This window comes from Equus quagga, chromosome 1 (genome assembly GCF_021613505.1).
Source record: "Equus quagga isolate Etosha38 chromosome 1, UCLA_HA_Equagga_1.0, whole genome shotgun sequence".
NCBI classification, from domain to species: domain Eukaryota; kingdom Metazoa; phylum Chordata; class Mammalia; order Perissodactyla; family Equidae; genus Equus; species Equus quagga.
The window spans coordinates 111,687,150-111,713,940 of NC_060267.1; the positions used below are offsets into that span (position 1 = coordinate 111,687,150).

At 38.7% G+C, this 26,791-nt stretch overlaps 1 protein-coding gene across 4 annotated transcripts in view; it reads right to left on the reverse strand.

The window, feature by feature from the left end:
• The window catches only part of CNTN4 (contactin 4), an 870,265-nt gene that overhangs the window by 13,346 nt on the left and 830,128 nt on the right, over positions 1-26,791 (reverse strand). For 3 of the 4 annotated variants that reach the window (XM_046652823.1, XM_046652828.1, XM_046652821.1), the window contains 7 exons: positions 15,992-16,167; positions 11,331-11,451; positions 7,378-7,536; positions 5,018-5,167; positions 3,409-3,479; positions 2,142-2,376; positions 422-534 (listed from right to left, as the gene is read on the reverse strand). In XM_046652823.1, coding sequence (XP_046508779.1) covers positions 422-534; positions 2,142-2,376; positions 3,409-3,479; positions 5,018-5,167; positions 7,378-7,536; positions 11,331-11,451; positions 15,992-16,167 — 1,025 coding nt within the window. The remainder of the gene's footprint in view (positions 1-421; positions 535-2,141; positions 2,377-3,408; positions 3,480-5,017; positions 5,168-7,377; positions 7,537-11,330; positions 11,452-15,991; positions 16,168-26,791) is intronic. The other variant, XM_046652833.1, reaches the window with a different exon arrangement.

Here is a 26,791-nt window from a genome sequence, read left to right on the forward strand (position 1 = left end):
GAGCTTTGTATGCTCTGAGAAATTATCCACAGTAAGAAGGGCCCCTTTTTGTTCTTAGCTTCATTGTGAGATGTAAATTGGCGCAACCACTGCTGGCTACTTCTCCCTTTTTTCCCACCTTTGTTTTGAGCCCAAGGAATCCCAGGCATTTCAGAAGTTAAAGCTCATTTTGCCAACTATCTCATAAATGCTTATACCTCCATCTATTTTAAAAAACATCTCTGGAGCATACCACAGAAAAGGGTAATCTCACAGTGGAATGTTCTGTGCTTCCATTAATGCTCCCCTAGAAGCAATTGTTCCCTAAAACAAATGCTTCTAAATGGGAATCCAGGTCTTTTTCGCATCAGAGTGTGTTTTGAAAGTGTCACTGAGACCTAGGGACTCTTTCCCAGACTCAAGGCTCATATCTCTTGCTTACCTCATAACCTTGTATCCGTCCTCTATTCTTCTCTATCGGGGATGCCCAGAAAACTTCAATGTCTGTTGCAGAAAGACTTCTGGCAAAGATGCTGGCTGGTGGTTTGGTGGGTTCTGAGGATGAGTATGGAAAAAGTTATCACTCTATCAGCTGCATCAGGACAAACTTCTAGATACTGGCATTACAAGGTGCAAAGCATCCATGGTTATATTATAGCTCTTAGTGATTATGATCCAAATCCTCTTTTTATAGAGAAGCCATGATTAACGGCTGGGGGGGGGCGGGTGGTGATGAACACGGTGGTGAAGAGACTTGTCCAAAGTCTTTGGCGTCTAAATTTGGGGGTAGGTGAAAGGGAACTAACCTAACACTACTTAAGTTTAAGCACCACGTTTTCATAGCCAGTGATTCCTTTAACACACATCCTTCTTAATTAGCATTTGTCATAGATGAACCTGAGTCTTAGTCACTGGATTATGAAAATGAAAGAGAAAGGCAAAAGGAGAGTCACCTGACTTGACTAAGATTCAGGAGAGCCAGGTGACTGTTCAGTTCTACATAGCAAACTGTTTGATCTTGGACAGGTCATTTATGCTTCACGGGCCTCAGCATCCTCAAATGCAAAGGAGAGCCTGGACCAAGACTGCTTCCCCAATTTCAGTTACTTTCGCCAGAGATATAGACCATTATTATATATTAATATTTTCCTTTCCGTGGTCTTTCTTAAAGAAAAACCTAGCCATGTCATGCATACTAACATTCATAAAATCCTGGTTTTCATTTGATAGCTGTATTTTTTTCGAATGCAATTCAAATCAATATATAACTATTAAATATTTTTAATAGTTCCTCTGGTACCATTTACAATCAACTTGTGGACTCCCTCTGGAATACACATCATGTTACAGAAAAAGTTGGACAAGGAGACCTCTAAGGTTTTGTCTATCCATAACAATGTAAGCTTCTATTTCTGTTAATTAATTCAGTACTTATTAAGGGTCTATGTGTCAGGCACATTTAGACACTGGTGACACAAACATGAAAAATAAATAGCCGGCCCTCAAGAAACATACCTTAGTGAGGATGGCAAATTAAAATTCAAAGTTTATAATACATTGAGATGAGAGTATAACAGGAATGTTAAGATATTAAGGTAAAGAGAAGCACTTAACACAGTTGGCCAGGGGAAATGAGAGAACCTTTGTTGTTCAAGTGGAGTCTTGAAGAATGACCATGAAATCACAAGGTGGTCAAGACAGGGAACATTAAGAGAAGCTGAAGCATATACAAGGGGCTCAAGCTTGTTTGGATAATTGCAAATCCTTTGGATATGGTTGGAGCATGGAGTATGCAGGGTAGCAGCAGGAGTTGAACCAGAAGATAGAGTCAGGGGCTAGATCGCGAAGGGTTAATTCTAAAAATAGAATTCTTTTAAAAGTAATGATAACATATATGTAGATATGAAGACCTTTGTGGTGCTTGTGATTTTGGTCCTTAGCAATGGAATTAATAATGGGTAGTCATTAGTCTTTATATACAGTAGTATTGCTATCTTTCTAAGATACCAGTGGTAAATAATTAACCAAATTTTTACATTATACTCTTCTCAAATAAGGATATACCTTAAATTTATGGGTACAGTGCTAAAGCGATTGTACATCCTAAAATCAATTTCTCAGAATTGAAGAAATATCAAATATCTAGGCAGCATAAACCATACCTTCTTCTGCAGAATATACCACTGTGGTGGGACTGAAAGGGCCTTCTCCTTTATTGTTGAAGACACCCACTTTAACCTCGAAGGGAAAGAAGGGGCGCACGCTCTCATTCCTGAATACGTATCTGGAGGCATCAGCTGAGGCCAGCACTGTCAGCATCCAGATTATTTTGCCATAGGGCCGGAAAGCCACCACGTAACCAAAACCTCTACCATTCTGTAATTCCTCGGGGACTGTCTGGGAAGGAAGGGAGGTGGTTTTCAGAAATCACAGTAGTTTGATTCAAATGTTAAAATTGTTTTATTCTCCCTCCCCAACATTCTTGTCCATATTCTTCCCCACCAATCTTATGTTGGGCTTTGTCGAGTCTTAAATTTGGGGCTTGCCATTGATCTACCTTAAATATTCATGAGGTATTGCAGAAGGTTAAAAAACTTGATGAAAATCTGCAATAGAGAGCCTGACTTCTTCATGGGGAGACTCAGCTCTGAAATTGTTGGAAATGACTGGACAGTTGATCTAGAACCCAACAATTTCAACATATACCATCTAATATGAATCTTCCTCCAGTGCCAAATAGACAAAAGATCTCATTGAAGAAGTAAACAGCATCTTTGCTTGGCCAGGATCAGACTGAAGAGCTGAGCCGGAGGGAGTGATTTCTTTCACTGCTGGGGCTTTGGTTGAATGAAAGATTTTAACCTCTGGGGCTGTCATTTAAAATTCTTCAAAAACATTTAGGAACCCATTCTAAAACTCCCACCTCCTCTCTCAAAATCAATTTCTGATAAATTGGTGACTAACCTTCCTCCAGGTTGTTTAAAAAATACCTCATAGAAGAGAGCTCCAGCAGCAAAGCCAACTGCCAGGAAATCATGCTGGTACACTGAATCTATTGCTGGCAAATGTTTTAAATCAATTAGTCATGCAGCAATTGAGGAAGAAAAGAAAAACTGGTTTTCTCTGAACCAGCCTTCATATATATATATATATATATATATATATATATATATATTTGTTTTTTACTTGTGTTGTCTTCCCTGTCATGATTGTTTTTCCTGTGATGAATTGAATTAAAACTTAACAATTAATGGGCAAGCACCATCTTGTTCTGCTAGTCATTAGCTATGTGAGGGGGAGTGTTTGCATGCAAATGGATTTTAGCTGTTAAAAACAGAGGAGGAAACTTCCCAGATACGTTTAACATAGAGGAAAATAATAAAATTGCCTAGACTAATGTATGTTCCTTTGGTTCTATGATTCATTTACCTCCCAGGTTATAACCAGTTCAGATTTGCTGCCTCCACCACCACTGACATTAGCTGGGGTGACTTCTGGGACTGTGCAGGAGACAAAAAACAAGTCATGTCAGATGGCAAAGGCAAATGAGGGCCAGGAAGTTTGCCTGGTTGAGGTGACTCACTTTAAATGAATACTCTGATGCACACACCTTTGTCTTTTGGGATCAGAAAGGGGCCCGAAGCATCAGCTTAAGGAAGTGAAACATACCGAGGAAGTTGATACTGGTTACCTGTTTCCCTTTCAACAAGATACACATGTTATCTGACATGTCTGACCAATGGTTCAGCTCCATCCCTAAAGGCTGAGGTTCACTGAGATGAGGAAAGGACTGAGGTTCTGGTTCTAAAGCTTGGGTAGGCATTTATTAACCATGCGGTTGTACACAAAGGAGAGACAACAGACACTCTGCCCCTGCAGAGCTTACAATCTAGTTGGAGGCAGAGAGCACATACAGGACAATTATAGAGCAATGTCAACAATAAGCAACAGTACGGTACAGACAGAATGGAGAAGTGCAGTGGTGTTCTGAAGTAGCAGGCTGCTCAGAGTAGGGTAGGGCTAATGGCTTCTCGGGGGAAGGTGAGTTTTAAGCTGGGTGTTGAAGGAAGCGGTGAACATAGGTTGACCCTTGGCTCACTGTGCTTAAACTCTTTGATCCCCAGTTTTCTCTGTAAAAGAGGGGAAATTATGCTAGCTTCCTCCTCATGATTGTTGAGAAGAATTAATTAAATTACAGTTTTGGAGGGGGAAAAGAAAGCATGGGGATTAGCTATATTATCAGCATGTAAATGAAAGACCCCAGACAGAATTTAAAATTGTCTAGCTGGGGTATGTAGTTGGTAACTGGGTATGTCCCCTTGGTTAAAGCCTATGAAATAGATGTAGATGGGTTTTTGTCCAGGAGTAGGGTCAGAGTTCTCATTTGCTTAGGGACCTTGTTATTCCTTCAACAAATATTTGGTATTGTCACAGCTGGGAAGTCTACACAGACCCATACTTAATGAGAGAAGTAAAAATACAACTAACGCAGATGAATTGATGTCATTCTCTCCCTTTGGGAATTCAAGCTGTGTACATGAGGGTCACACTAAATTTCTGCATGGGTTTGTGTGAAATAGCAAGATGTTCTGAATCTTAGTTTCTGGGAACGGTTTATACCCTAAGAAAATCTTACTGAACATTTCTGAAGAACTTATTCTTTGCTACAGTGATTTCTGTGAGTTGATTTCATTTGAAATGTGGGGTATGTATTTAAAAAAAATAATAATCCTGGTAGGAGAATCTTGGTGACCAAACAAACCAATGAAGAAAGAGTTGACATTGGAGAGAACTAAACACAGAGTATCTATCCCTGTACAAGGGGACCCAGGGAAGAGTGAGAACTTAACTCTTGATTGAAACTCACTACTGGTTAAGCTGAGCATCTACTGGCGTGATTTCTGATCATCATAATCATCAGGGAAGGGTGTGCTAATACAGAGCCTCAAGAGGGCTGAAGAGCAGGAAGAATTCAAAGTCTTTCCCTAAGGAACAGTAGCCTCTGGAACAGACTATCTGTATCCTGGGTGGTACTCACGGGCCTCTTCTGTCCTCCGCTTCTCTGAGGGCCGGCTGGGCTCCCCAATCCCAATCACGTTGGCTGCAACTGTGCGGAATTCATATTCGACCCAAGGGTTCAAACCCACCACTGTTGCTGTGAATGTCTTCCCATCAATGAGTTCCGGGACTGAAAGACATCAAAAGGTGAGGATGTTTCACAGGACTCCACGTTAGGAAGACAGGAATTTCCATCCATCATCATCACCATTACTGTGTTTAGGGCACTGTAGGCAGTCTGAGAGTAGCTGTGCCAACAGCTGTTACAGGAAGGTAATCCCAGAACTTTCTATGCTAAACTAATAAACTCAAATCAGACACCATCACAAAAGACACAGTCTTCAAGGCCCAAAGCTACTGGACTGTAATCATTACTGTTATCACTTAACATGTTTTTCAGCATTTATGGTGTAGTGCCAGGCACATTGTTTAATTCTTACAACTATCCTATGAGTAAGGTAAAGTTATTGTCTTCATTTTTATAGATGAGGAAAATGTGCTTCACGAAGGTTAAGTGACTCACCCAAGGTCACACTGGATTTCTACCTTTGTCTGTCTGTGGTCCAAGCTCTATAACTTATCATAACAATGGAGTTACAATATTATAAAACTATACTACTACTGTCAATGAACTGTATTAGCATATCTATAGAATCTGTAAACATAAAAGGGCTGGCCCATGAAGAAAACAAAAAATGAGAGTCAGAGAGGCAGAATTTGACAGTGTTCACCTAGCAGTATTTGGAGAAGGGCTCCAGCACAGGAGGACATGGCCTGCTTTATGCCACAGCCATGAAACTCTGGATATTGCTTCCATGCTCACAGAACAACTCTTTGAATTTTAGACTGATTGCCAGAGATTTCCCACTGGGGCCAAAAGACTCAACAGGAGGTCCCCTGTGACCAAGCTGAGGCCACCATCCTAGTGACTAGGCTGCAGTGGCTGCTAGCCTCCTCGGGCCACACCTACACCGTCCTACCCTCCAAAGATAAAAAGCGTGGGCTCTGAAGTCAGACCACCTGGACTCTAATCCTGAGTCCACACTTAGCAGCCAAATGACCTTGGGCAAATTGCTTAACCTTTCCATGCTTTGGTTTCTTCACCATAAAATAAGGCTAATGACAATATCTATTCACAGTGTGGTTGCAAAAATCCAAGAGAAGCATTTAGCAGAGCATATGAGACTTAGTAAGAGTTCAACAAATTTCAGGTTTTCTTTTTAACCATCATTATTATTAGCACCAGCATCTTCATCCTCCTCCTTTCCTGCATTATATTTATGCAGCACTTTCTATTTTTAAAAAAGTTTCACAATCATTTCTCTTTTGGGTCATAAATAATTCTTATTATGCCCATTTAACAGAAGAGGAAAACGAAGATGAATAGAGATCTGCTGATTAGCAGAGTCAGGAGTAGACTTCATATTTCCTCATGTCCAGATTTTTCCTATCTTTCCTTTCTAAAACACTCTTGTGACCCAGAAGAAAGTCAGTGATTCAGCTGGAATCACAGAAACCCATTTCTAATGTTGGATAAGCTAAAATGAAAAAAAAAGTTGTTGAAATCATTACTATTCATATGAATTGCATAAAACTGGGCATATCAGTCCATTTATTTCTATTTCAAAACATCAAGGCGACACAGCCAACCCTTGACCACTAGAGGAGTGTGTATCTTGCTTACAACAACTACTTGTTTGTTCAATTTTTCCTCAAATGAAAGCCAAATAAAATAACAAAATGAGTCAGTTTGGAGGTATTGACAGAGGTGGGATACTATGGCTAACTCATGTAATTTTAATTTAAAAAAAATCTCATGCTTTTCCACGCCCAAATTTAACTACCTAAGAAATGGGCTCCAAGCTTCAAGTCAAGAGACTCCATGTAACCCTTAGTTATCGGCTTCTTGAGAGCTGCGTATAAACTTCACACTGACTGTGATTGAAGACTAGCACAATCCACTGCTTCCCAAAGCGTGCTAGTGATACGCAGACAATATTAGATAACACACAGATAGATGCATTTTATTTCTAACTAACGTATTTTTAAATGGGTATTAAGAAAAAAATATAATGAGCATAACAGACCTATCATTTCACAGATATTCTTGCTTAGGATGAGTTAAAAACAAAGGAACAAACATGAGCTGATATAAAGAAAAATATTAAATAAATGATAGTATAGTTGGCTGAAGTGTAGGAAATACTTCCACTGTATTGTTTGCAGCTGTGTCTGAACAAGAACCTAGATGCTCCTTGGCTTCTGCCACAGTGCTTTGTCCACTATGTTGAGTTTCAGAAGCCCCTTAGAGATACCAGCACCAGGCATCCAATATGGTACCTGTATTGACTGCTTGCCAGCCCACGGAGAATGGAGTTCTGGCTTGAATGACATACATGGTGATGGGGCTATGGTTGTCAGGCCCGGGTCTCCAGGAGAGCTGAGCGGTGGTGTCTGTAATTTCATCTATGGTGACAGCCTCTGGGGGTCCTGGGGGACCTGTGAAAGAGCAAGAGCCTCAGAATTGGAGCATTGTGTTCAAATGTCTGAGTAAGTAATGACCCAATAGGATGCTGACCTATTCAACTATTTATTGACTCACTCACAGATTCCTCACTTGTCAATTCCTTTTTGGATACCTACTAGGTGCCCAGCATTCTTCCAGGCTCTGAAACTACAGAGATGAATGAAACATGGCCTCTTTCTTCTAGGGGCTCATAATAGAATAGGAAAAGCTAATAGATAAACAAAGAATTACAAGAGAATATTTGGTCTAAGGGCCGGCCCCATGGAGAAGTAGTTAAGTTCGTGCGCTCTGCTTCAGCGGCCCAGGGTTTTGCTGGTTCGGATCCTGGGTGTGGACATGGCACCACTCATCAGGCCAAGCTGAGACAGCGTACCACATAGCACAACCAGAGGCACTCACAACTAGAATATACAACTATGTAGTGGGGGGCTTTGGGAGGAAGAATAAGGAAAAAAAAACAAAAAAAAGATTGGCGACAGTTGTTAGCTCAGGTGCCAATCTTTAAAAAGAAAAAAACAGAATATTTGGTCTTGATTTTAAGAGAGCACATTGGGGTACCACAACGGCAAAATTCATTAATTCATCCATCAAATATTTATAGGTCAGGCACTGTTTTCCGGGGACACATTACTGATAAATGAAGATTAGAGTCTTCTGAAAATGGTCATTTTTACCACTGATGTGGATTTGAGCACAAATGGCTTTAGAACTTTGGGGGTCACAGTGTTGCTCTGTGCATTATAGTTACTGACCCCTCCCTGCCCCACATCAAATGAGCACACACTTGTGTACAAGGGAACTGCTGTGAAAATGATCAGTGCTCAAGAGTCACAAGACTGTGGCTTCTTGAAAGGAATTTCAAAATTGGGCTGGAGTCTAAAGACCCTCATTTGCAGTTTCTGCAAGTCATACCTGGATTTTTCTACTTATGCTCCCGATGCTCATTGTTTTTGTCCGCGTACTTAAACCATCAAACAGGAGGAAATCAGATTTAAATAACAGCTTGGAAATCATAAAGAAACAGAGGGATGGAAAGTGGTTGGCAGGCAAACACAAATATCAACAGAGCCAGAGCAAAGACCCCAAGCTAGCCTAGATTCAAACATGAAAAGCTCTTACTAGGCAGTTAAAGGCACTTCTAAGAAGGCACAATTGACCACCTCAAGAGAGAAAGTGATTGTGAGAGGGACAAAACGACAAACCTCAGACCCACTGGACAGGAGATACTCCTAGGAGGCATTGCTAAGGCCCAGTGCAGCAATCAAATAGACTGCCCGAATACTGTTGGGCCATGTCACAGGAGCAGGGAAGAAAGAGACTGCTCACAGAGCGGTGAAAAGTCAACAGCAACTTCGTGAAGGATGACTTTGTTCTGGGATTCACTTCTGCACGTGTTATGTGATGCCCTAAATTCTTCTTTCCTTTTTTAAAAATCATTTTTATAGACCCACAGGTGAGACTAAATTTATCTTTTTCCTCCTACTCCTGAACAAGAGGTCTGGAAATCTGTATGCTGGAACTGATTAATTTTCCATGGTGACATTTCAGCATGTCAGTCTAATGCCACCTAGATAGAGCTGAGGTAACCTTTAGTCTTTGGGACCCTTATTAACCAGATAGAGTCCCGAAGACAATATAGTCTTCTTTTTTTCTCACTAGCTTTCTCATCCAGCATTCCCATCCCCTGTTTTAATGGAGATTCCTTTGACGGCCTTGAAAATCAAAGTACCACAAACAGAAAAGCGTTTCCCCTCCAAACTCCTCAATGAATTAAATTGATAGGAAGCATCTGAGCCCATTGTTGGAAAGAAGGAAATAAAGAGCAGGTATGAATTTGACCAATGGAGACAAGATGGTACTTTCACAGCTTTCTTTGCTCTCTGTCACGTTCCTGCCACCCGCCCCACAAGTGTGTAGATGTGAGCTCACAGAATGTTTACCAACTTTGTTTTGGGGAAGTTGGGTCCCTCTTTCAAAATAACAAAATGAACAAATGTTCATCCTCTGAACAAAATGTCCACGTGGTCAGGGGCTCATAGAACTTTCTGTTACAAGCAAGAACAGAGGGAATGTTGGTGTGATTCCAGTGTCTCTGCTTCTGTCTCAGGGAAGGGTGGCCTTTCTGGCCACCAATAGATTGCTATGGATGAAATAAGTAGATATCAGAGAAGGAGGGAAGCCGGAGCCAAGACCCAAAGCTTTACTAGTTTCAAATATAAAAATCTCTGACAGGGCAGTGAAATGCATTTCTGCCTCCCCTCTGTAATATGCAGAAAAGTTGCAAGGGCAGAGCCAGAGGAGATAAAACAAAAGATTATGGTTTAAAATGGCATATTAATGTATTGGCCTTATTAACTAATTAGGCTAGATTTTCTTTTAGACTGCATTTGCAAATTCCTCTTGGTATTTAATGTTATTCTCTGTGAAATGAAGTATACAATATCATTTAAGAACTTCAAGTATTACTGATTTAAATATTTATTAGTCTAATTTATTGGTGTTTAAACTGCTGGTCTGAACATTATCCTAATTAAATAGAGGATAAATTTTCAGCAACAGAATTCTTTTGTTCCCAAGGGGAGAGCAGACCAGCTCTGATATATTTTAAAATGGAAATAAACACGTTTCCATAAGTTCTTCTATGGCCGCTCTACCCAGGTTGAAAGTTTTTCCTCTTATCTGCCCCTGATCTGTACCCTTACAGAAAGGTTTTTTTAGGCAATTTAAAGGGGAAGCAGACACATTGTAAAAGCTATTTTTCTCTAATCTCTCTTGACAGTGAGTTTTACTTGCTAACTCCCACACGTTTCCCCCTCATGTTATGCCTAGAGGATATAGCAACACTTTTTGTTGCTTCCAATAATACCTTGTTCTCTGTGCACTCAGATTCACCCTGCCTCCAAATCTGATATTCTCTGGATTTTTATTTTCTGAAACTCAAATTTCTGCTGGTTAAAGATGCCTAAACACCAACAGTAGTGGTTTAGATGAAGGAGACACTAGCCAAGGGATTATTTTGATGTTCTGATTTGGCTTTGCTTTTAATACTTCAGAAAACCCCTGGGCATGCATCAGTTTGATTCTGGTCTGTACACCGATTCACAAAGATTTTAATTTTAATTTAAAAATATTTCTTAAAAGTCCTAACTGCTCCTTTACAAGTTGGTTTGGTGGGGCTCAGCCAGGGCGTCTGCAGCCATTAGGCTGAACTGAGGCCCTGTTGCTAATATTCAAGAGAATCTCACAAACATCAGGTTTTATGTCAGCTCCTAGCTTAGTTACTACATCCAAGCAGTCAGGAGGTGTTTCCCTCTAAAGCCATATTTTAGGAATCGGACAGAGCTATTAACTTTACGGAAAAAAGGAAACAGAAAAACTGGTGATGATTTTATTAAGCCGCTAAAACACTAATTTGGTTTAGCCCAGATGAAACATAAAAAGGCACAATTTGATCCCTGTTTAAGCCATTTGCTTTTGTTAAACTAAAGTTATTCCAGAAGGTCACATCAACTCCAATAGACATAAATCAGGCACTCTGGGCACTCATAGGAGTTGTTTTCAGTTTAGAGTAACTGGACTTGCTCTGCACTTTCTGACAAGCGTCTGTGGGAGATAGATGCATACAAAACTTCTATAGACTGTTAACCACTGTTTACAATGTTCAGCTTCTGACTTTTTTACATAATTCTAAACCAGGGTTTTGGAGCTCTGTGCAGGAGTAGATATCACAAAAGTATTTTAAGAACAAAAGCCAAAATTCCCATACCTCTTACAATCAGGTCTGCGGCAGCAGACAGCTTGTCTACAGTTGTTTGGACCATGCAGACGTATTTCCCAGCATGCTTCAGCTGGATGTTTCGGATCATCAAATCACCAGCTGAATCCTGCTGATAAAGTAGGGGAAAGTGGCTACAATTACTTTTTAATGAGCTCTAAATATCATTATCGCATGAAGGACACTGTGACTAATGGATTTATTTTACACTGGCTGATGAAAACATTAATGATGCAAGCCATGGCCTATTAAAAATATGTGAACCTGCCTGAGATAACAGCACCAACATTTTCAGAACACACCTTGGACAAGACCTCAGATGTCTGGCTGCTCTGGGTTTCTGGAGGAGTTCGCCCCTTGAAAGCACTTAAAATTATGCAAGGTGGCTCTTGATCTAGTCCTGTGGGTTTCTTGAGACATGCCCTCAGCTTATAGCCTTCACTGAAGTTCCAATGCTTTGGAACTTTACATTTGGAAAGGGGAGGAAAGCCCACAATTGGCAGAATCTGCATTTTACTGCACAACCCTGTCTTAGAGCCAGCATTTTGATTGTTCCCAGGTTTGAATTAAAGGACTATGAGGACCAGACTCTTCAAGAAAATCTTGCATCACCTAATGTAGAATGGTGCTAGCTTTCCAAATGCCAGATGCATGTTTGATTAACAGATGAATAGAACTAATCACATCCTGGTATGAATGTCTACGTGCCCTAGAAATATTTCTACAATGTTGACCAGCACAGTACTTTTAATAAATATAAGGAGATGCCTCCGCAGGCTATCACAAAGGTGGCATTTTAACTGAAGAACATGCTACACCTTGGAGTTTGGTGTCATAGCTCTGTTAATCAAAAGCTGGAAGAATAGCTGCTTAAGCAAGAGAAAACCCTAGGGGTCGGATTCAGGAAGCTCTGCTTATTTCTAAACCCTCAGTGGATGACAAGATAACATAGGTTATTTTGGCCTTGTTGCTATTCTTCCAAATGACCATAATATTGGATAATGCTTAATGGTATTTACTATATGGCAGGCGTATATTAAAGCACTTCCTAGTACTTATATTAACGTAATAAATACTCACATGTCCTATGAGTATTTAGTCCTTTTATCCTTACTTTACAGATGAGGAAACTCAAGCACAAAGAGCTTATATAACTTACCTAAAGTCACTTAGTTAGTGAGAGGCAGAGCCAGGATGTGAAGCTACATGGTCAGGCTCCAGTCCCTATTCTTTACTATAATGCTGCACTACCAACCGGAAAACTTTATTCTCATTCCAAATTCACGTGTACTTGGTTTCCTTCTTTTGTTTCAGTACAACCCATCACAGGACAATGGAAGACATGGAACTACCAATGGTTGTAAAAGGATGAGAAGAGAGGCAAAAGCATATAGTGACGGGAGAACTGAAGGTTCAGGACTTAGTTGTCTTGGGTTGATCCCTGCTGTGTGACTTCGTGTAAGTCTCTTAATCTCTCTGAGCCTTAGTTTATTGGCCTGTGAAAGAAAGATACATTGCCTACTGTGCTAGGTTGTGAGAATCAAATGAGATTGTATGTGTACGTGAAGTCCTTCTGAAAACTGTGAAGCAAAGAGTAAATTTAAACTGGTATTATTGATGACCTGGGTCAATTTTCTTTGTGAAGCAATTACGTCAAAGATGTTAAATCTAATTTAAGATGAGCTGTGATTTTTTTTTAACTGAAAGTTCTTTTACTTATAACACTTGGGTTCTCATCTAGATTCTACAATTTACTAATCAAGTCTTATAATTGCTCAGTAAAATTGGATAATAATTGCTAACCTATTTCACAGGGTTTCTGTGAGGATTAATGAGCTGATATATACGAAAGTGCTTGATAAATGATTAGGCACGTTGCAAATATAAGGAATCATCATCGTCATTATCATTATTATTATTAATACTTCTTTACCTAAGACATTGCACCTGTTAGGACTTTGAGTAAAGGTTTAAATATGCCTCACAAGGGGGCGTGTGCAGGGAAGGTGGGAAGCCATACTGGTTTTAAGGAAATGCCTACAGTTTCCCAATAATTCATTTTATTCACCCAAGGGCTTGAATGTCGGAGAAACTTCTGGTAGCCTGTAGATTTCAGAACACAGCAACCTATTAAGAGAATTTTTTGACTGTGTGATTTAGAGTGTGCTCTCTTTATTTACAAATTTTGACCAAATTAGTGTTTTTACAGTAAAACTGAAAGAAAAAATAAAGTCAGAATTAAGGTAAGAGTCTCACGGAAGGACACCACATGACTTTCTCTTTCTCTATGGAGTTGTCCAGACCAAACTATTAACTGAGACTTAGGTTTATGTTCCTGTCAAAGAGAACAAAGCAGAAATACCTTCTTTTCCCCCACTGTGGTCTGTTCTGTTCCTGACAGAGCATGCGGATGCTATCAGAGGACAATGAAATAATAACTTTTCAAAAAACTACAATTGGCTGGCTCTGCCAGCATCATTTCCACCATGCTGACCCAGGAAGTAGAAACTACAAAATGGGTTTGACTTCAGAATTGCTTCCTTATCTCTTCTATTGTCTGGTCCAAATGTACAGACATTAATGATCCTGGTAGCCGATACACTTCGCTCTCACAATTTGTAGTGCTGTCCTGAATTTTGCACTTATTTCTTAGCAGTAGTTGATTGGGGTTAGCACTAGTTTCACAGAGAAAAACATTTCCCATGTGAAAGACTAACAAGGGTGATTCTACAGATAGAGGTCTCTACAAAGGGTGGTCATTAGTGCTTTACTTCATTAAGAGTGTCTCCACCTGGGCCTCAGCCCTGGCTGATATGCAGCCAGTCCAGCATAAAGATCACACCTGTCTGACGGGCAGAGCATCCATTTTGATCAGTCAGGCACCTGTTCTGATTGGTTGGTGCCCACGTCATTCTGGGAGATAATATTTTTTATATCTCTCCTGCCTGAGACGTTGGTTTTAGTATGAAAACAAATATTCTGCTTAATTTATGAAGGTTTTCTCAATTTATGCTTTCCTGTTATTAGAATCAATGTTACCCTTCCTTCCATTAATACAACCATTAAAGTTTATTGAGTATTTCTTTTCTGGTAGGCATTGGGCTATGCACTTTTTTACACCTGAAGGTATTTAATATCCTCAGTGTCCTTGTGAAGTAGTTAATATCTCTTTCACTTGGTCAAGGTTGTCAGGCTGAACCATATTCAAGAGGTCCAGAATGGTCAGTATTGGCAATTTAATTGAGCCTTTCTCAACTAAGTTTCTAAGAGAGAATTACTAATGACTTGAGGCATCCATTGACGTAATGAATTAACTCCTCTCCTATGTATCTAAAATGGTACCAATCATATATAATCCTTGGGAGAAAATGGTTACTCACATCATTTTTGGTGTTCTGTGATTCAATTGAGAAACACTGAGAAAGGAAGCAAGAATGTAAGTAACAGGACTAGTACTATATTTGAGTGGAAAATAGGCCCTCAATATATCACGTGGATAGCTTTTTAAGCTTTAGTCCATTTATTCTCAACATAGGGGTGGAGGTAAGATGAGGCGGGTAATGAGATTCCTATAGCAGCAATGGGGATGGGGAGGGCTTTTCAAGTCACAGCCCATTTTTATATCGTGCTGTCTTTTGGTTGGACCCATCCATGAGAATGGCAGCCAGAAGGAATCTTTATTACTAATGGGAATGGCAGGCTGTGTTAGGGCAGAAAAAATTTTTGGAGAATGATTGTGATAGACCCAAATTGTTTCCAGATTTGACCTGTTCTTGGTGTGAATTCAATGATAATACGTATTTTTATGGAAAGTAAGGCATTTTGACAATTCAACATTAGAATTCAAATTACCTGGAGATAATAAATTATCTGATCAGACTTTCAGATTCAAGAAAGAGAACACTATCATTACAATGGTAGGTCTTCTAGAAGAGCCAAAGAGAGTTTAGTCAGTAGCCTAGAAACACAAGAGTAAACTATCCTTCAGCTATTTTCTTTCTTTCTTTTTATTATTTTTTTTGTTGTGGTCATATTGGTTTATAACATTGTGTAATTTCAGGTGTACCTTATTATAGATCAGTTTCTGTAAAGACTGCACTGTGCTCACCACCAATAGTCTAGTTTTTATCCGTCACCATACATATGTGCCTCTTTACCCCTTTTGCCCACCCCTTCACCCTCTGGTAACCACTAATCCGTTCTCTTTATCCATGTGTTTGTTTATCTTCCACATATGAGTGAAATCATGCAGTGTTTGTCTTTCTCTGTCTGGCTTACAGGGCATAGAGTTTGGGATTTGAAGTTTAAAGCTGAGTTCTGCAATTTTAGTAGCTATGAGGCCAAGGCAAGCCATACAACTCTCCGGAGCCTCAGTTTCCTCATCCATACACAGTAATGTATAACTAGCCTGTAGGATTGCTGTGAGGATTAAGAGAAGACCTGCCATATAGGGTTGCTCACACAGGGTGCTGCATTTATATGCAAAAAGGAGAAGGAATGAACCAAGAGTTTCTTGAAATAAGGTTCTTGAAGAAAATCATCAAAGAATAACTTTATATTTCCTTTCAAGTTAGTCTAAATAAGTTGAATCTGTTTTGAGAAGTTCAGCTGCACACTGCATTTCCTGTGGATAGTTTGATATTAATACTTACCCCTCCAACTCTTTCAAAGTGGTCCCCATCTTTGTCGAAGTCTATCAGGTGTCCATTAAATGACCAAGTGAACACAATGTCTAGCGAGTGATCATGTGTTACCTGGCACGGCAGAACAATACTTTCTCCAACAGTGACATCCATACTGGAAGGGGGCACCATTACCCTTGTTGGATCTGGAGAGTGAAACAAAATAAACAAAGACAGTGAGCTTGTGTAGAAATAAAATGTAGAATCGAAGAGCAGGAAATACTGAGTAGTTTTGCTTTCTTTTTTTCTTAGGCTGTGACCAGCAAACCTCAGTCATCTGGGAAGCTCCGATTCAGGCTAGGAGGTCATTTTTAATATGAAAAGATGAAAACACTCATTATGTGAAACTTCCACAGAGCAACAGAACTCAGCTGGGGAGCACTGAGGTCAGATCTCTGAAGACACTCATGGAAGGCTTCCTTCTGGCAGCCTGCTCAGAAATTGCCCCTTTAAAGAGGTTTTCCTATCTCCCCAGTTTCACTGGAAAGCAATATTTCAGCTGAGTGTAAACAGGAAAATTCATGTTAATTTGAAGTTTGTTGGGCTTTCTTTTTCCTATTATAAAAGTGAAAAATGTTTAGTATGGGAAATTTAGAAATTTCAGTAAAGTTAAAAGAAGGTACCAAAAAAAACCCCCAAAACGAAATCTTACTTACTCTCTTACTGTCCAGCAAAAGCCTTTATTTTCATTTTGGTATAATCTCCCCCACTCTTTTTGTTTCGTAGTTTTTCAGTTGTTTTGTTTTGTATCATTGTAAACATGCTACACATATGATTTTTCTTTTTTTCTCTACTCAATATAATATTGGGTATGTTTATATCTTTATCCACATATTTTTATAATCTGCATAATGTGCTATTGTTTGCAGTTTTAACAATTTTGAAACTGGCAGACATTTTAGCAAAATTTATTGTAAATATAATTATTAGTAATACTGTAATGAACATCGTTGACAAAATGATATACATACATTACTTTAAAATAAGGACTAATTCATTTTAATTAATTAATTAATTTATTTAAGGAAGATTGGCCCTGAGCTAACATCTGCTGCCAATCCTCCTCTTTTTGCTGAGGAAGACTGGCCCTGAGCTAATATCCATGCCCATCTTCCTCTGTTTTATGTGGGACGCCTGCCACAGCATGGCTTGACAAGCGGTGCGTAGGTCCGCACCCAGCATCCGAACTGGAGAACCCTGGGCCACCAAAGCAGAACAGAATATGTGAACTTAACTGCTGTGCCACTGGGCTGGCCTCCTAATTCATTTTTAAATTCACTCTTTACATTATAGTTTTAATTGGAAATGGAATGGGCTTGCTTAGCTGAGACAGCTTATAAACTCCAAAACTACTTTCACACACAAGGAGTCTCTTATTTTTCACTGCAACATGATTTCCTAAATGGTGTCATAGAGTACAATGGTGAAAAGCAATTTGAGCTAAAAATAAAGGTCACATAAGTGCCTAAAGAATGAAATTCTGAATTCAGCCATATTCCAGAAATTTCTCTATACTAAACCAAACCATAACAAAGAAGGCTAATCAAAAGCAAACAAAACAATAAAAGAACATAGATTAATTCCCTTCCATATTCACAGGATTCTGTTTCAGGCTGTGGGGTATATAAATATTTATTGAGTGAACCTCTTAGACTAAAATCTCACCTGGGAACTTTGAAACTATATCTTATAGGAGACTTTTGATGGGTCTTACTTTCCAATAAACCACACTAAAATTTCCTCTTTGAAGAGAGTATTTAAAACAGTTTTTCTACGCTTTTATCCAACAATGGAAAGCGAATATCTCAGGTCGTTAGAAAAGAAAAGTCTGTGTCCATAAATAGATTCCAGTCCAGTGGTGGGATGTGCTTTTGCTGTTTTCTGAAAATAGGATAAGATGATCAGTGGACTGATATGCTTTCAATCTCTGTTGAATGAGTGACGCCCACGAAATGAGGAGTGGAAAACAGGTACTGCCAGCTAAGAAGTTATGGGAGGGGAAAGCTTTCATTTTAAAACCTGAGGTTTTTGCAAATCACATAATCAAAAACCTGCTCTACTGATTCACTGACCTGCAGGAATAGATACAGATTAAGATTTTTTTAAATGAGGGAAGGAGTTGAGAGCAAATTACCTTAGAATAACTCTAAGCAAAAATCTAGGAATAGCTCCATTTTGACTTAATGTGTCATTTACCATTTTTGATTTTAAATTTTCCTCATCTATAAAATGAAGACTGGAAAGAATAATTCCTGGCTAAAATTATATGTGTGTATGGCTTTCATTGGCAAGATGTCGCCTAATTCTACTTTAAACAGCTGTCCACTTATTTTGCAATTTATATTTTCATTTAAATGCACCTTCATTCATTTGTTGATTTATGCACCAAGCACGCATTGTGTGTTTCGTGGATAACATTGTCCTGGTACCAAGAGAGATACAAAGGAGACTGAAGGATAATAACATTTGTAATAACTAACTGAGGCCCTTAGGTTCTAGACACCGTGTTAAGCTCTGTACGTGGATTACTTCATTTATTCTTAACAAATAGGTGCTATTACTGTCCCTGCTTAACAGATGAGGGAAACTGATGCCTACGAGTGGTTAAGGAACCATCTATTGTACTATACTATAGCTCCTCCCTTCATTTAGCCGATAACATAATATCCATTCACAAATCATCCAAAGAACAAGTCTAAGGGCATAATACAGCAATTTGCACTCTTGATTATCTGTAATCAACTGAAGATATTTAAATGCAGAAGGAATTCAAAGGCGGCCATGGGGTGAAGCTAGTTTCAGAGGCCTTCACTGCAAGAGTAATGAAGTTACTGCCTTAGACTAGTAAAAGGCAGCGATGATTTTATGCCTAAAATGCTGGCTCTAGCTCTAAGCTCACACATCAGACTTATGAGTGTAGAGTCAAATGTCCAGTCTCAAGTCCTTAAACATGTCTTGGCTCCCTATCTCCTGACAGCTTCTGGGTGAGCAACAAGGACTTGGCACATACCCCAAAGCCTACAGTCATTTGCCATTCCAGCTCACATTTTTAACTGACATTTGTTTCATAAAGAAATGTTCATCTCTTTATGCACATGTAGGGATCTGGGACAGATTTTATTATTGGTGAACTCAGCTGCCTGTTAACCAAGGACAAGAGAAATTCTCTAAATCAAGGATTATGCTGGTATGGTTGCTGTGCTGACAGCTGCTAATTCATTAATTTAGCACTTGTCACCGATTCATGTTCTGAGCCCTGAGGTAGCAAGAATCAATGCAAAGCAAGTCATGCACTGTACACACACCGGAGAAGTCTCCTTGGGACTAGAGAAGATTAAACTAAAGAGGTTCAAAACCTCATTAGCTAGTTGGTTTTCTCAAATTGTATGCTTCTTCAGTACTCCTTTCTGTGTTGTGAATTCTCATGCTTTTTTCTTGATTAATTTCCTTAAATTTGAATACAAACTCTGTATGCAAATAAACAGATGGCTTCTTCAAAACAAAACTGTCTCCCTTCCTTTGGTCTTAATTCATCAAGATCAGGAAGAACCTATATTTACAACTTCTGTTCTGAAGAGTCACTCCAGCTATTGTTCTGTGCATACAACTCTCAAAGGCAATTAGAACTCAAGTTGTAGAATTGATGTCTGGATTTGGATGTAATTAAATAGCAACAATAAATAGGGCCAACAACACCCCTAACTTTCCTGCTTGTGGTTGGTTCATCCTGCGGAGAATGATAAATTCAGAACTACAGAGAACTGATGCTTAAAACATATATATTTACCAAGTGCTTAACCCATCTAGAGTAAAAACAAATATTCTTTTAGGTTCTATAGTGTTTTCTATAATATATAAAGGACAGAAGGTACACTAAGTGCTTTGTTCTAAATATCATGCCAACGATGAGAGAGAGCATTAATTATTAACCACTCTGTTAATGATTAGGCCAACAATTAGATGCATAAATTATACCACATCATCCAAGTCATATTATATTCTGACTTTCAGTGTTGGTGGAAAGGCTTGATTTAGAACTTTTATTATCTGCAAAAACAAGTGCCTGTGGGTTCGTAGGATAAGAATTCCATTTTAATGTTGCTTTCCCTATACCATATCAACCCTTCCATTTCAGTTTATAATTTCTTTACTTTTCACTCACTGTGCCGAGATATTCACATAGTGCCTATCAGGAAAGTACTTAATGTGTGTTTTAATCATCTTCATTCAAGGAAGGGACATGTCCTCTTTTGTTCGCAAATTTCTTACTGTAATGGTCTTCATGATGCCTTTCAGTCAGGTTGTGTCTTCTTTTTTATATTAATTTTTATAGAGAGAATTTTAAAAATGGGATTCTTCAAAGACCTGGAGCTAGTCAAAGAGCTGACAGTCAGGTCACCTCAAATGACACAAGAGGGACCGGACAGAGAACTATTTTCAATAATTAAATGCCACAATAAGGACCTTTTATTAATGATCACAATAAACCTGGAGGTAGCATCTCTAGAGATGAATTTCAGCACTCCCTAGTTGGTCCCATTTTTCAATAAAAATAAAACCAGTGTCAGATGAACTATATTTATCAATTCTGCATAAAATACACATCTAAAAGGAACATTAGATCTAAACATTAGATGAGAATCCAGATTCACAGTAATTTCAAGCTAGACCAATTCTTTCATTTAGGATGAAATTTAATAGGCATAAAGGCAAAAAGCTATACTTAAAAAAATCAGCTGTATAGGTACAGGCTGTGGGAAGACTGGATTGGCAGTTCACGTGGAAAAGATTTGAGTATTTCTGTGTCAACAGGGTCCTTATAGCTGCCAAAGAAAGCTAATAGAATCTTAGGTTGCATTAATAGCATGTAGTATTCCATTCTAGAGAGGGAATAATCTCGTATGTTGCATTAATGAGACCACAGCTCACTACGAACATCCTTTGGATTCATTGACAGATCACTGTACCTAGGTTACTGAAGGATCTAATAAACATATAATAGCTAAAATAACTGAAAGTATTTGGCACAAGAAAGAAAAATTAGAGGAGAAATGATAACGGTCTTTAAATATGTGAAGGGTTTATAGGCAGAAGATGAATTAAGCTTATTTTGTGTTGCCCCAAAGGAGAAAGCAAAGAGTAACTAAAATCAGGCATATTTTGGCTCCACATAAGGGAGAACTTTCTAACAATTTCATCTTTCCAACAGGGAAATGGACTGCTTAGGAGAACATGAATCACCATTTCTAGAAGTATTCAAGTGGAGATGGACACCATCAGAGAGGGGACGTCAGGTTACACTGAAGGCCAATCAGACCAGATGACATCTATTTTCTCTTTGGAGAGTGTACGCCTCCAAGCCACCTCCCCAGTGCTTTCCTGGGCGCTCGACTGGCTAGTGATCCTTTCCTTTTGTGAAGCTCGTCAGCTTTAACTGTCTGTTCTATTTCTTCAATATTAAGCTTGAGCATTGTTTTGGAATATCTCTTACATATATCCAGTTTCTCCCCTGTAATCAGGTTCCAGGGGGTCAGGGACCACATCTTATACTTTTATAAATCCCTGGTGCCTAGCTCTGTCCCTACTTATGAGAGTAGGTTAAAGATAAGTTGTTGACCATCTGTGAATGGTAGTGTTGGTGACTGATAAAAATAAGTCCCCAATCCTTGAAATGCTGAAGCTGTTGTGCTATATGCTTCTTATTATTTAGCCTGACTTACATTGACTATAGAACATAAAAAAGAGTCACCTAAGAGTTCACTCAGCACTCCCTGCGCAAACTCTGGCCCTTCTGCTGTGCTCATTACTGACTTTTGCCTCTAAGGCCACATTTAGGACTTATTCTTTTCTTGCTTTAAAAAAGAAATTTAATTTAAAAATAATTTATTTTGAAATTATTTCAAACTTAAGAAAAGTTTCCAGAAAAGTACAAAATACTCTTTCACCTTCACACAGACCCCTCATTATTAATATTTTGCTGCATTTGCTTATTTCCTTCTCTTTCTCTCTTACATATTATATATATCTCTACATAATAGATATATTTCTTTATATATAATAGATAATAGATATATAACATGATCTATAATATATTTACCCATTATCAGTCTTTTACATACATAATATATATTATCTATTATATATTTATACATAATATGACCTATAATATATAATTATTTACCCATTATCATTATTCTCTTTCTGAACCTTTTGAGAACAACTACAGACATGTCTCATTACCTTTAAACATTCCAGTGTGTATTTCCCCAAATAAGGACGCTTTTCCAAGAAGCAGCATACAAGCCTCGAAACAACTAAATCAACCCTCTTACATTACTACTATGCAACTCAGATCCCATTCAAAATTTGCTAACTTTCTCAGTAATATCTCTTTATCTTTTGGTCCAGGTCCTTAACTAGGAATGCATGTTGAATTTAATTGTTATGCTTCTTCTGACTCCTTCATGTTAGAACATTTCTTCAGTTTTTCCTTCTCTTTTAAAACCTTGACAGTTTTAAAGAAGATCAGCCTTACATTCTATAGGATGACTCTCAACCTGGATTTATCTGATGTTTCCTCATGACCTGATTTCGATTGTGCATTCTCAGCAGGAACACCACTGAAAGGCTGGGTAGTATCTTCTAAGTGCTTGGAATCAGGAGCTATGTGATGTGACGTGAACTTGTCTCAACACAGATCATGTTAACCCTGATCACCTGGTCACACTGGTGTCTGCCTGGCCTTTTCACCTTATATTTACCATTTTTACCCCCTTACAACTGATTAGTATTTTGTGGGGAGGTATTCCAAAATCACGCCAATAATCTGATGCTCACCAAACCTCCACCCACCAGCCTTAGGATCCACTGAAGACTTCTGCCTGAATCAACCACCTCTATGATGGCTACCAAATGGTGATTCCCTATTTCCATCATTCCTTCTACATACACTAGTTGACAGTCTACTTTAGGAAGTGCTTTCCTTAATTAATTAATTTACTTATTATATAACTATCCTGATGAAATAAGATATATTCAATGTATCATGCTCTAGATAATATCAGGCATGTATGTATTTGGCATTTGTTTCCAAGTCTTTATTTTAGTTATAGTTATTGCTGTTTTGGAAATTCTTTAGACATTTGATTTCTTTTAGACATTCACTTTTCACTAAGATTCGCATTCTATTGAGCAGCAATGCCTGTGAATTGAGAACTTAAAAAGATTTTAAAACAAACATAGGCTATTTTTCTCTTTATCTTCTCTCTCTTTTTATTAACACAATTAAAATACGACTTTGTCGTTTGAAGAAAGGAAGAGGAACCGGCTGAAAAAACCCAATGATTTTATCTTGGCTAAAGACAAGGAAATCTGCCCTTTTTAGGTAGTGGGAAAACACAGCCATGGTGTAGGGCACTTTCACGTGTCAAGGGTTTTAATCGATTCATGCCAAAAAGCACTGCCACGTAGTACTGTGACCTGGTTCTTTGAACAACTTGTGCAACTTGACAAATGACATCGGAAGAAAACACAAGGCAAATTCTGACCCCAGTTGGATTGAGCACAAACAGGAGCCTTCTGTAAAGCAATTTACAAATCACCCCTGAGCAGAATGCTTACCAATCTATTTTCAAGGACTAGGGAAAAAACACAAAGCAGAGCTGTTTAATAAGCTTGACTGCCACAAATGGAAACTGCTATGCACAAGCCAATTGAGGGCGGCCAAGTATAGGTACTTGGGAAACAAGCAGCCAAATAATAATCAAAGTTATTAGTTTTGCCTGGTCAAAATGTGTAGCAGACAGCACCTATTTAATTAAGAAGATGACTCTAATGACACCCAAATGCTCTCGGTTGCCTTTTAGGTCTTCGATAGTTAGTTACAACTATTAATAAGGAGCTTTTGTTTCGTCTTGTTTTGATTCTCAATAGCAGGTTATAATTTGTCTAAAAATCATTCATGGTCAACTCATCTGCTCTTATTTTCACCTGCTACCAGGGAAAGCAAACCTCGGTTTTGGATTTGTGCCAAGTTTCAGTAGCAGGGTTTCTCAGCTGGGATGTCTTTCCAAATGGAAAGAATTTTCTTCAGGTGCCTAAGCTTCCATTATGAATAAGAATACTCCTCAAGCAAAGTAGCAAGCAATAAGGGGGTGGGGGAGGTGGGCAGGGGGTATGTTAAATTTACCTTCTCACAATTTCTTTGTGATGCTTTCTTTATGATTTGAAAGAAATGACCTCAACAGACTCTCAGAAAAGACTATTCTCATTGACAAATTAAATAAATTGTATCAAGTCAAGGATAATTAAAATTACTACTCTATGGCATTTTCGTAACTGTGTTGGAAGACAAAAAGAATGAATGGGAACCACAGATATCTTTTAACCATGGAGAAACATTTTCATCAAATAACACTTAGAACTCTTTCTGTTTGAGAAGAAGGGATTACAGGCCTGTGTCTTTTAGCTACTACACATGAGTAACTCTTCCTTATGAGTCACTGGGCAAAAGAGTCCCAAAGAAATACCGTTAGTGTCAGTGAAACAAAGTAAATCCCATTACAGACAAATGGCATAATGAAGTCTTTGCTGATTAAAGGAATATATTATTGCAGCTGATGGGCATCTGGCTGCATCTACTATCAGGTAAGAGAATATTTACCTAAACTACAAAAGAAATGAAATGTACACCTTGAGGCAAGGTCCATAAATTCCACAGACAATGCCTCTATTGTCATTAACATACAAAGTAACAACCAGGCGCCTATCCACACAGCTTGCTACATGGGGAAGGATTAATATCTGGTCAGTAGGTGGTGCTGAAACCTCAGCAGAAGGAGAAAGCATCCCTCCTTTCTGCTTATCCTGCTCCTGTCAGCAATTTTCTACATGTTTTCAAATTCCTCAATTTAAGGATTCTACATCTTGGGAAAGAGGCAAAAATTCTCATAATCTAAAGCAGTATTTCTTTGTTTGCTTACAGATTTGAGAGACGGTCATTGAGGAGCATATGAAGCTTAAAACAGAGGGTATTACTATCTTTGTGGACATTCTTAGCTACCCTCCCTTTATTTGATGCAGGAAGGATTGATTTATAAAGCTTTCTGCAAAACAAGATCAAACAACCCACCCACTCCAGCAGCCTGGTCCACTATTAACTAGCTCGTCTGGGGGCTTGTGTATAATTCTAAGTGAAATTTTCCCTGAAACCCTTCAAGATGGACAACTAGTAATAGTTCCTAATGCCCCGCAATTGTTGCAATGCTCCTTTGGTGTGTGTGACAGGTGAGACATCATGAGTTTAGCTAACTAAAAGAGATTCTTCTTCCTGTTGCGTTACATGCTTCAGAGTGTGATCTAATACACAATGAAACTTAAAGGAAGGAGAATGAAAATTAGGAGAGCCTTCAATTAACATTTTGCTACTCTTCTTCATTTTGAGGAGAAAGAGGCAAATAGTTGGCAAGTACACTCTTGCAGGGAAAAACTACTTTCTGGGGTAGATTTTGGGTCACTGCACATTCAGTCCAGTCTTCCACACCAGAGATAGGGAGACTTTTCTTTCGATTGAGAGTTGCTGACCCAAATAGAAAAAAATCATCTGAGGGTCAGAGAAGTATAAATCAACTTAATTTAGTTTATTTTCAGAGAGGTGTTTACAATTCTTCACGCCTTTTAACTTAGGTACAGCGGACATAAAAATCTCAAGATATGTCGCACAATTTAACACTTAGATCTAATCTATGTAGAGGAGAGTGGAGATGAGGGAGCGTGGGAGAGCAGGGAGAGGGAGAAAAGCAGCTGAAAACACAGAGACAGAGCAAGAAAAGCAGAGGCAGAGGGCAGCAGAGTCCCTGTTCCACAAACACAGAAGAAATTCCACACTGAATAAAGGACACTCACACCAAGAGGAAGGCACAGCGCCACAAAAGAATCTTTAGAAAGTGAAAAGGCAGTCTTCTGCAGAGTAACATTCCATTTTGTGGTTTTTAGGATATTGAAATGGAAATCTTTGTTGGACAAGCTGCATCTTTATAAATACAATCATTGACAGGTAAACTGCATCTTGCTACTTCCACCTAAAGATGGAATTTAAGTCAGAGTTCTGGTTTGAGTCAAAGTCCCACATTTTCCACTCTTCATTGACTTCTACAATGTCTTCTACAATGATAACTGATGATGATGATGATGTGAAAATTAACTGATGGCATGATTATTATGTGAAACACTGCAGTGCTAATGTTGTCTGAATATATGGAGAAATGGTCAGCATTAAAAATTGGTCAGACACTTCACAAAGAGATTTATTAAGGGCAAAAAGAGAAATAGCTTTCCGGCCAGGCAGATCTTGCTTAATTAAAAAAAAAATTAACTACTTCCTCATTTCAGAAACATGTCAGTTACTTGAATTAAAAGAAACAAGCAAAAACTTCTACGGGTGTATGTGCTTGTATGTGTGTGTATCCAAATGTCTATTCCTCAATAAATCTTTTTAAACTTTACAGGAAATGTACTCACTTCCTAGATTTTCCATTAGAATCTAACAGCTCACTATTGGTAGTGAAAATAGCGAGGCAAGACGCTAGCCTATGTTATAACAAATACGTATGTACACATTATTTGTGTAGCTTATGCTAAATCCCTAGGGCTCTCTGGCCTGCGGTGCAACAGAGTTTTGCAAATTGCTGCTGCATCGAATAGACCAAAACTCACAGAGAGATATGAAAGAAAAATCAGTTCATTCATTCGTTCAAGTGGGCAAGATATACA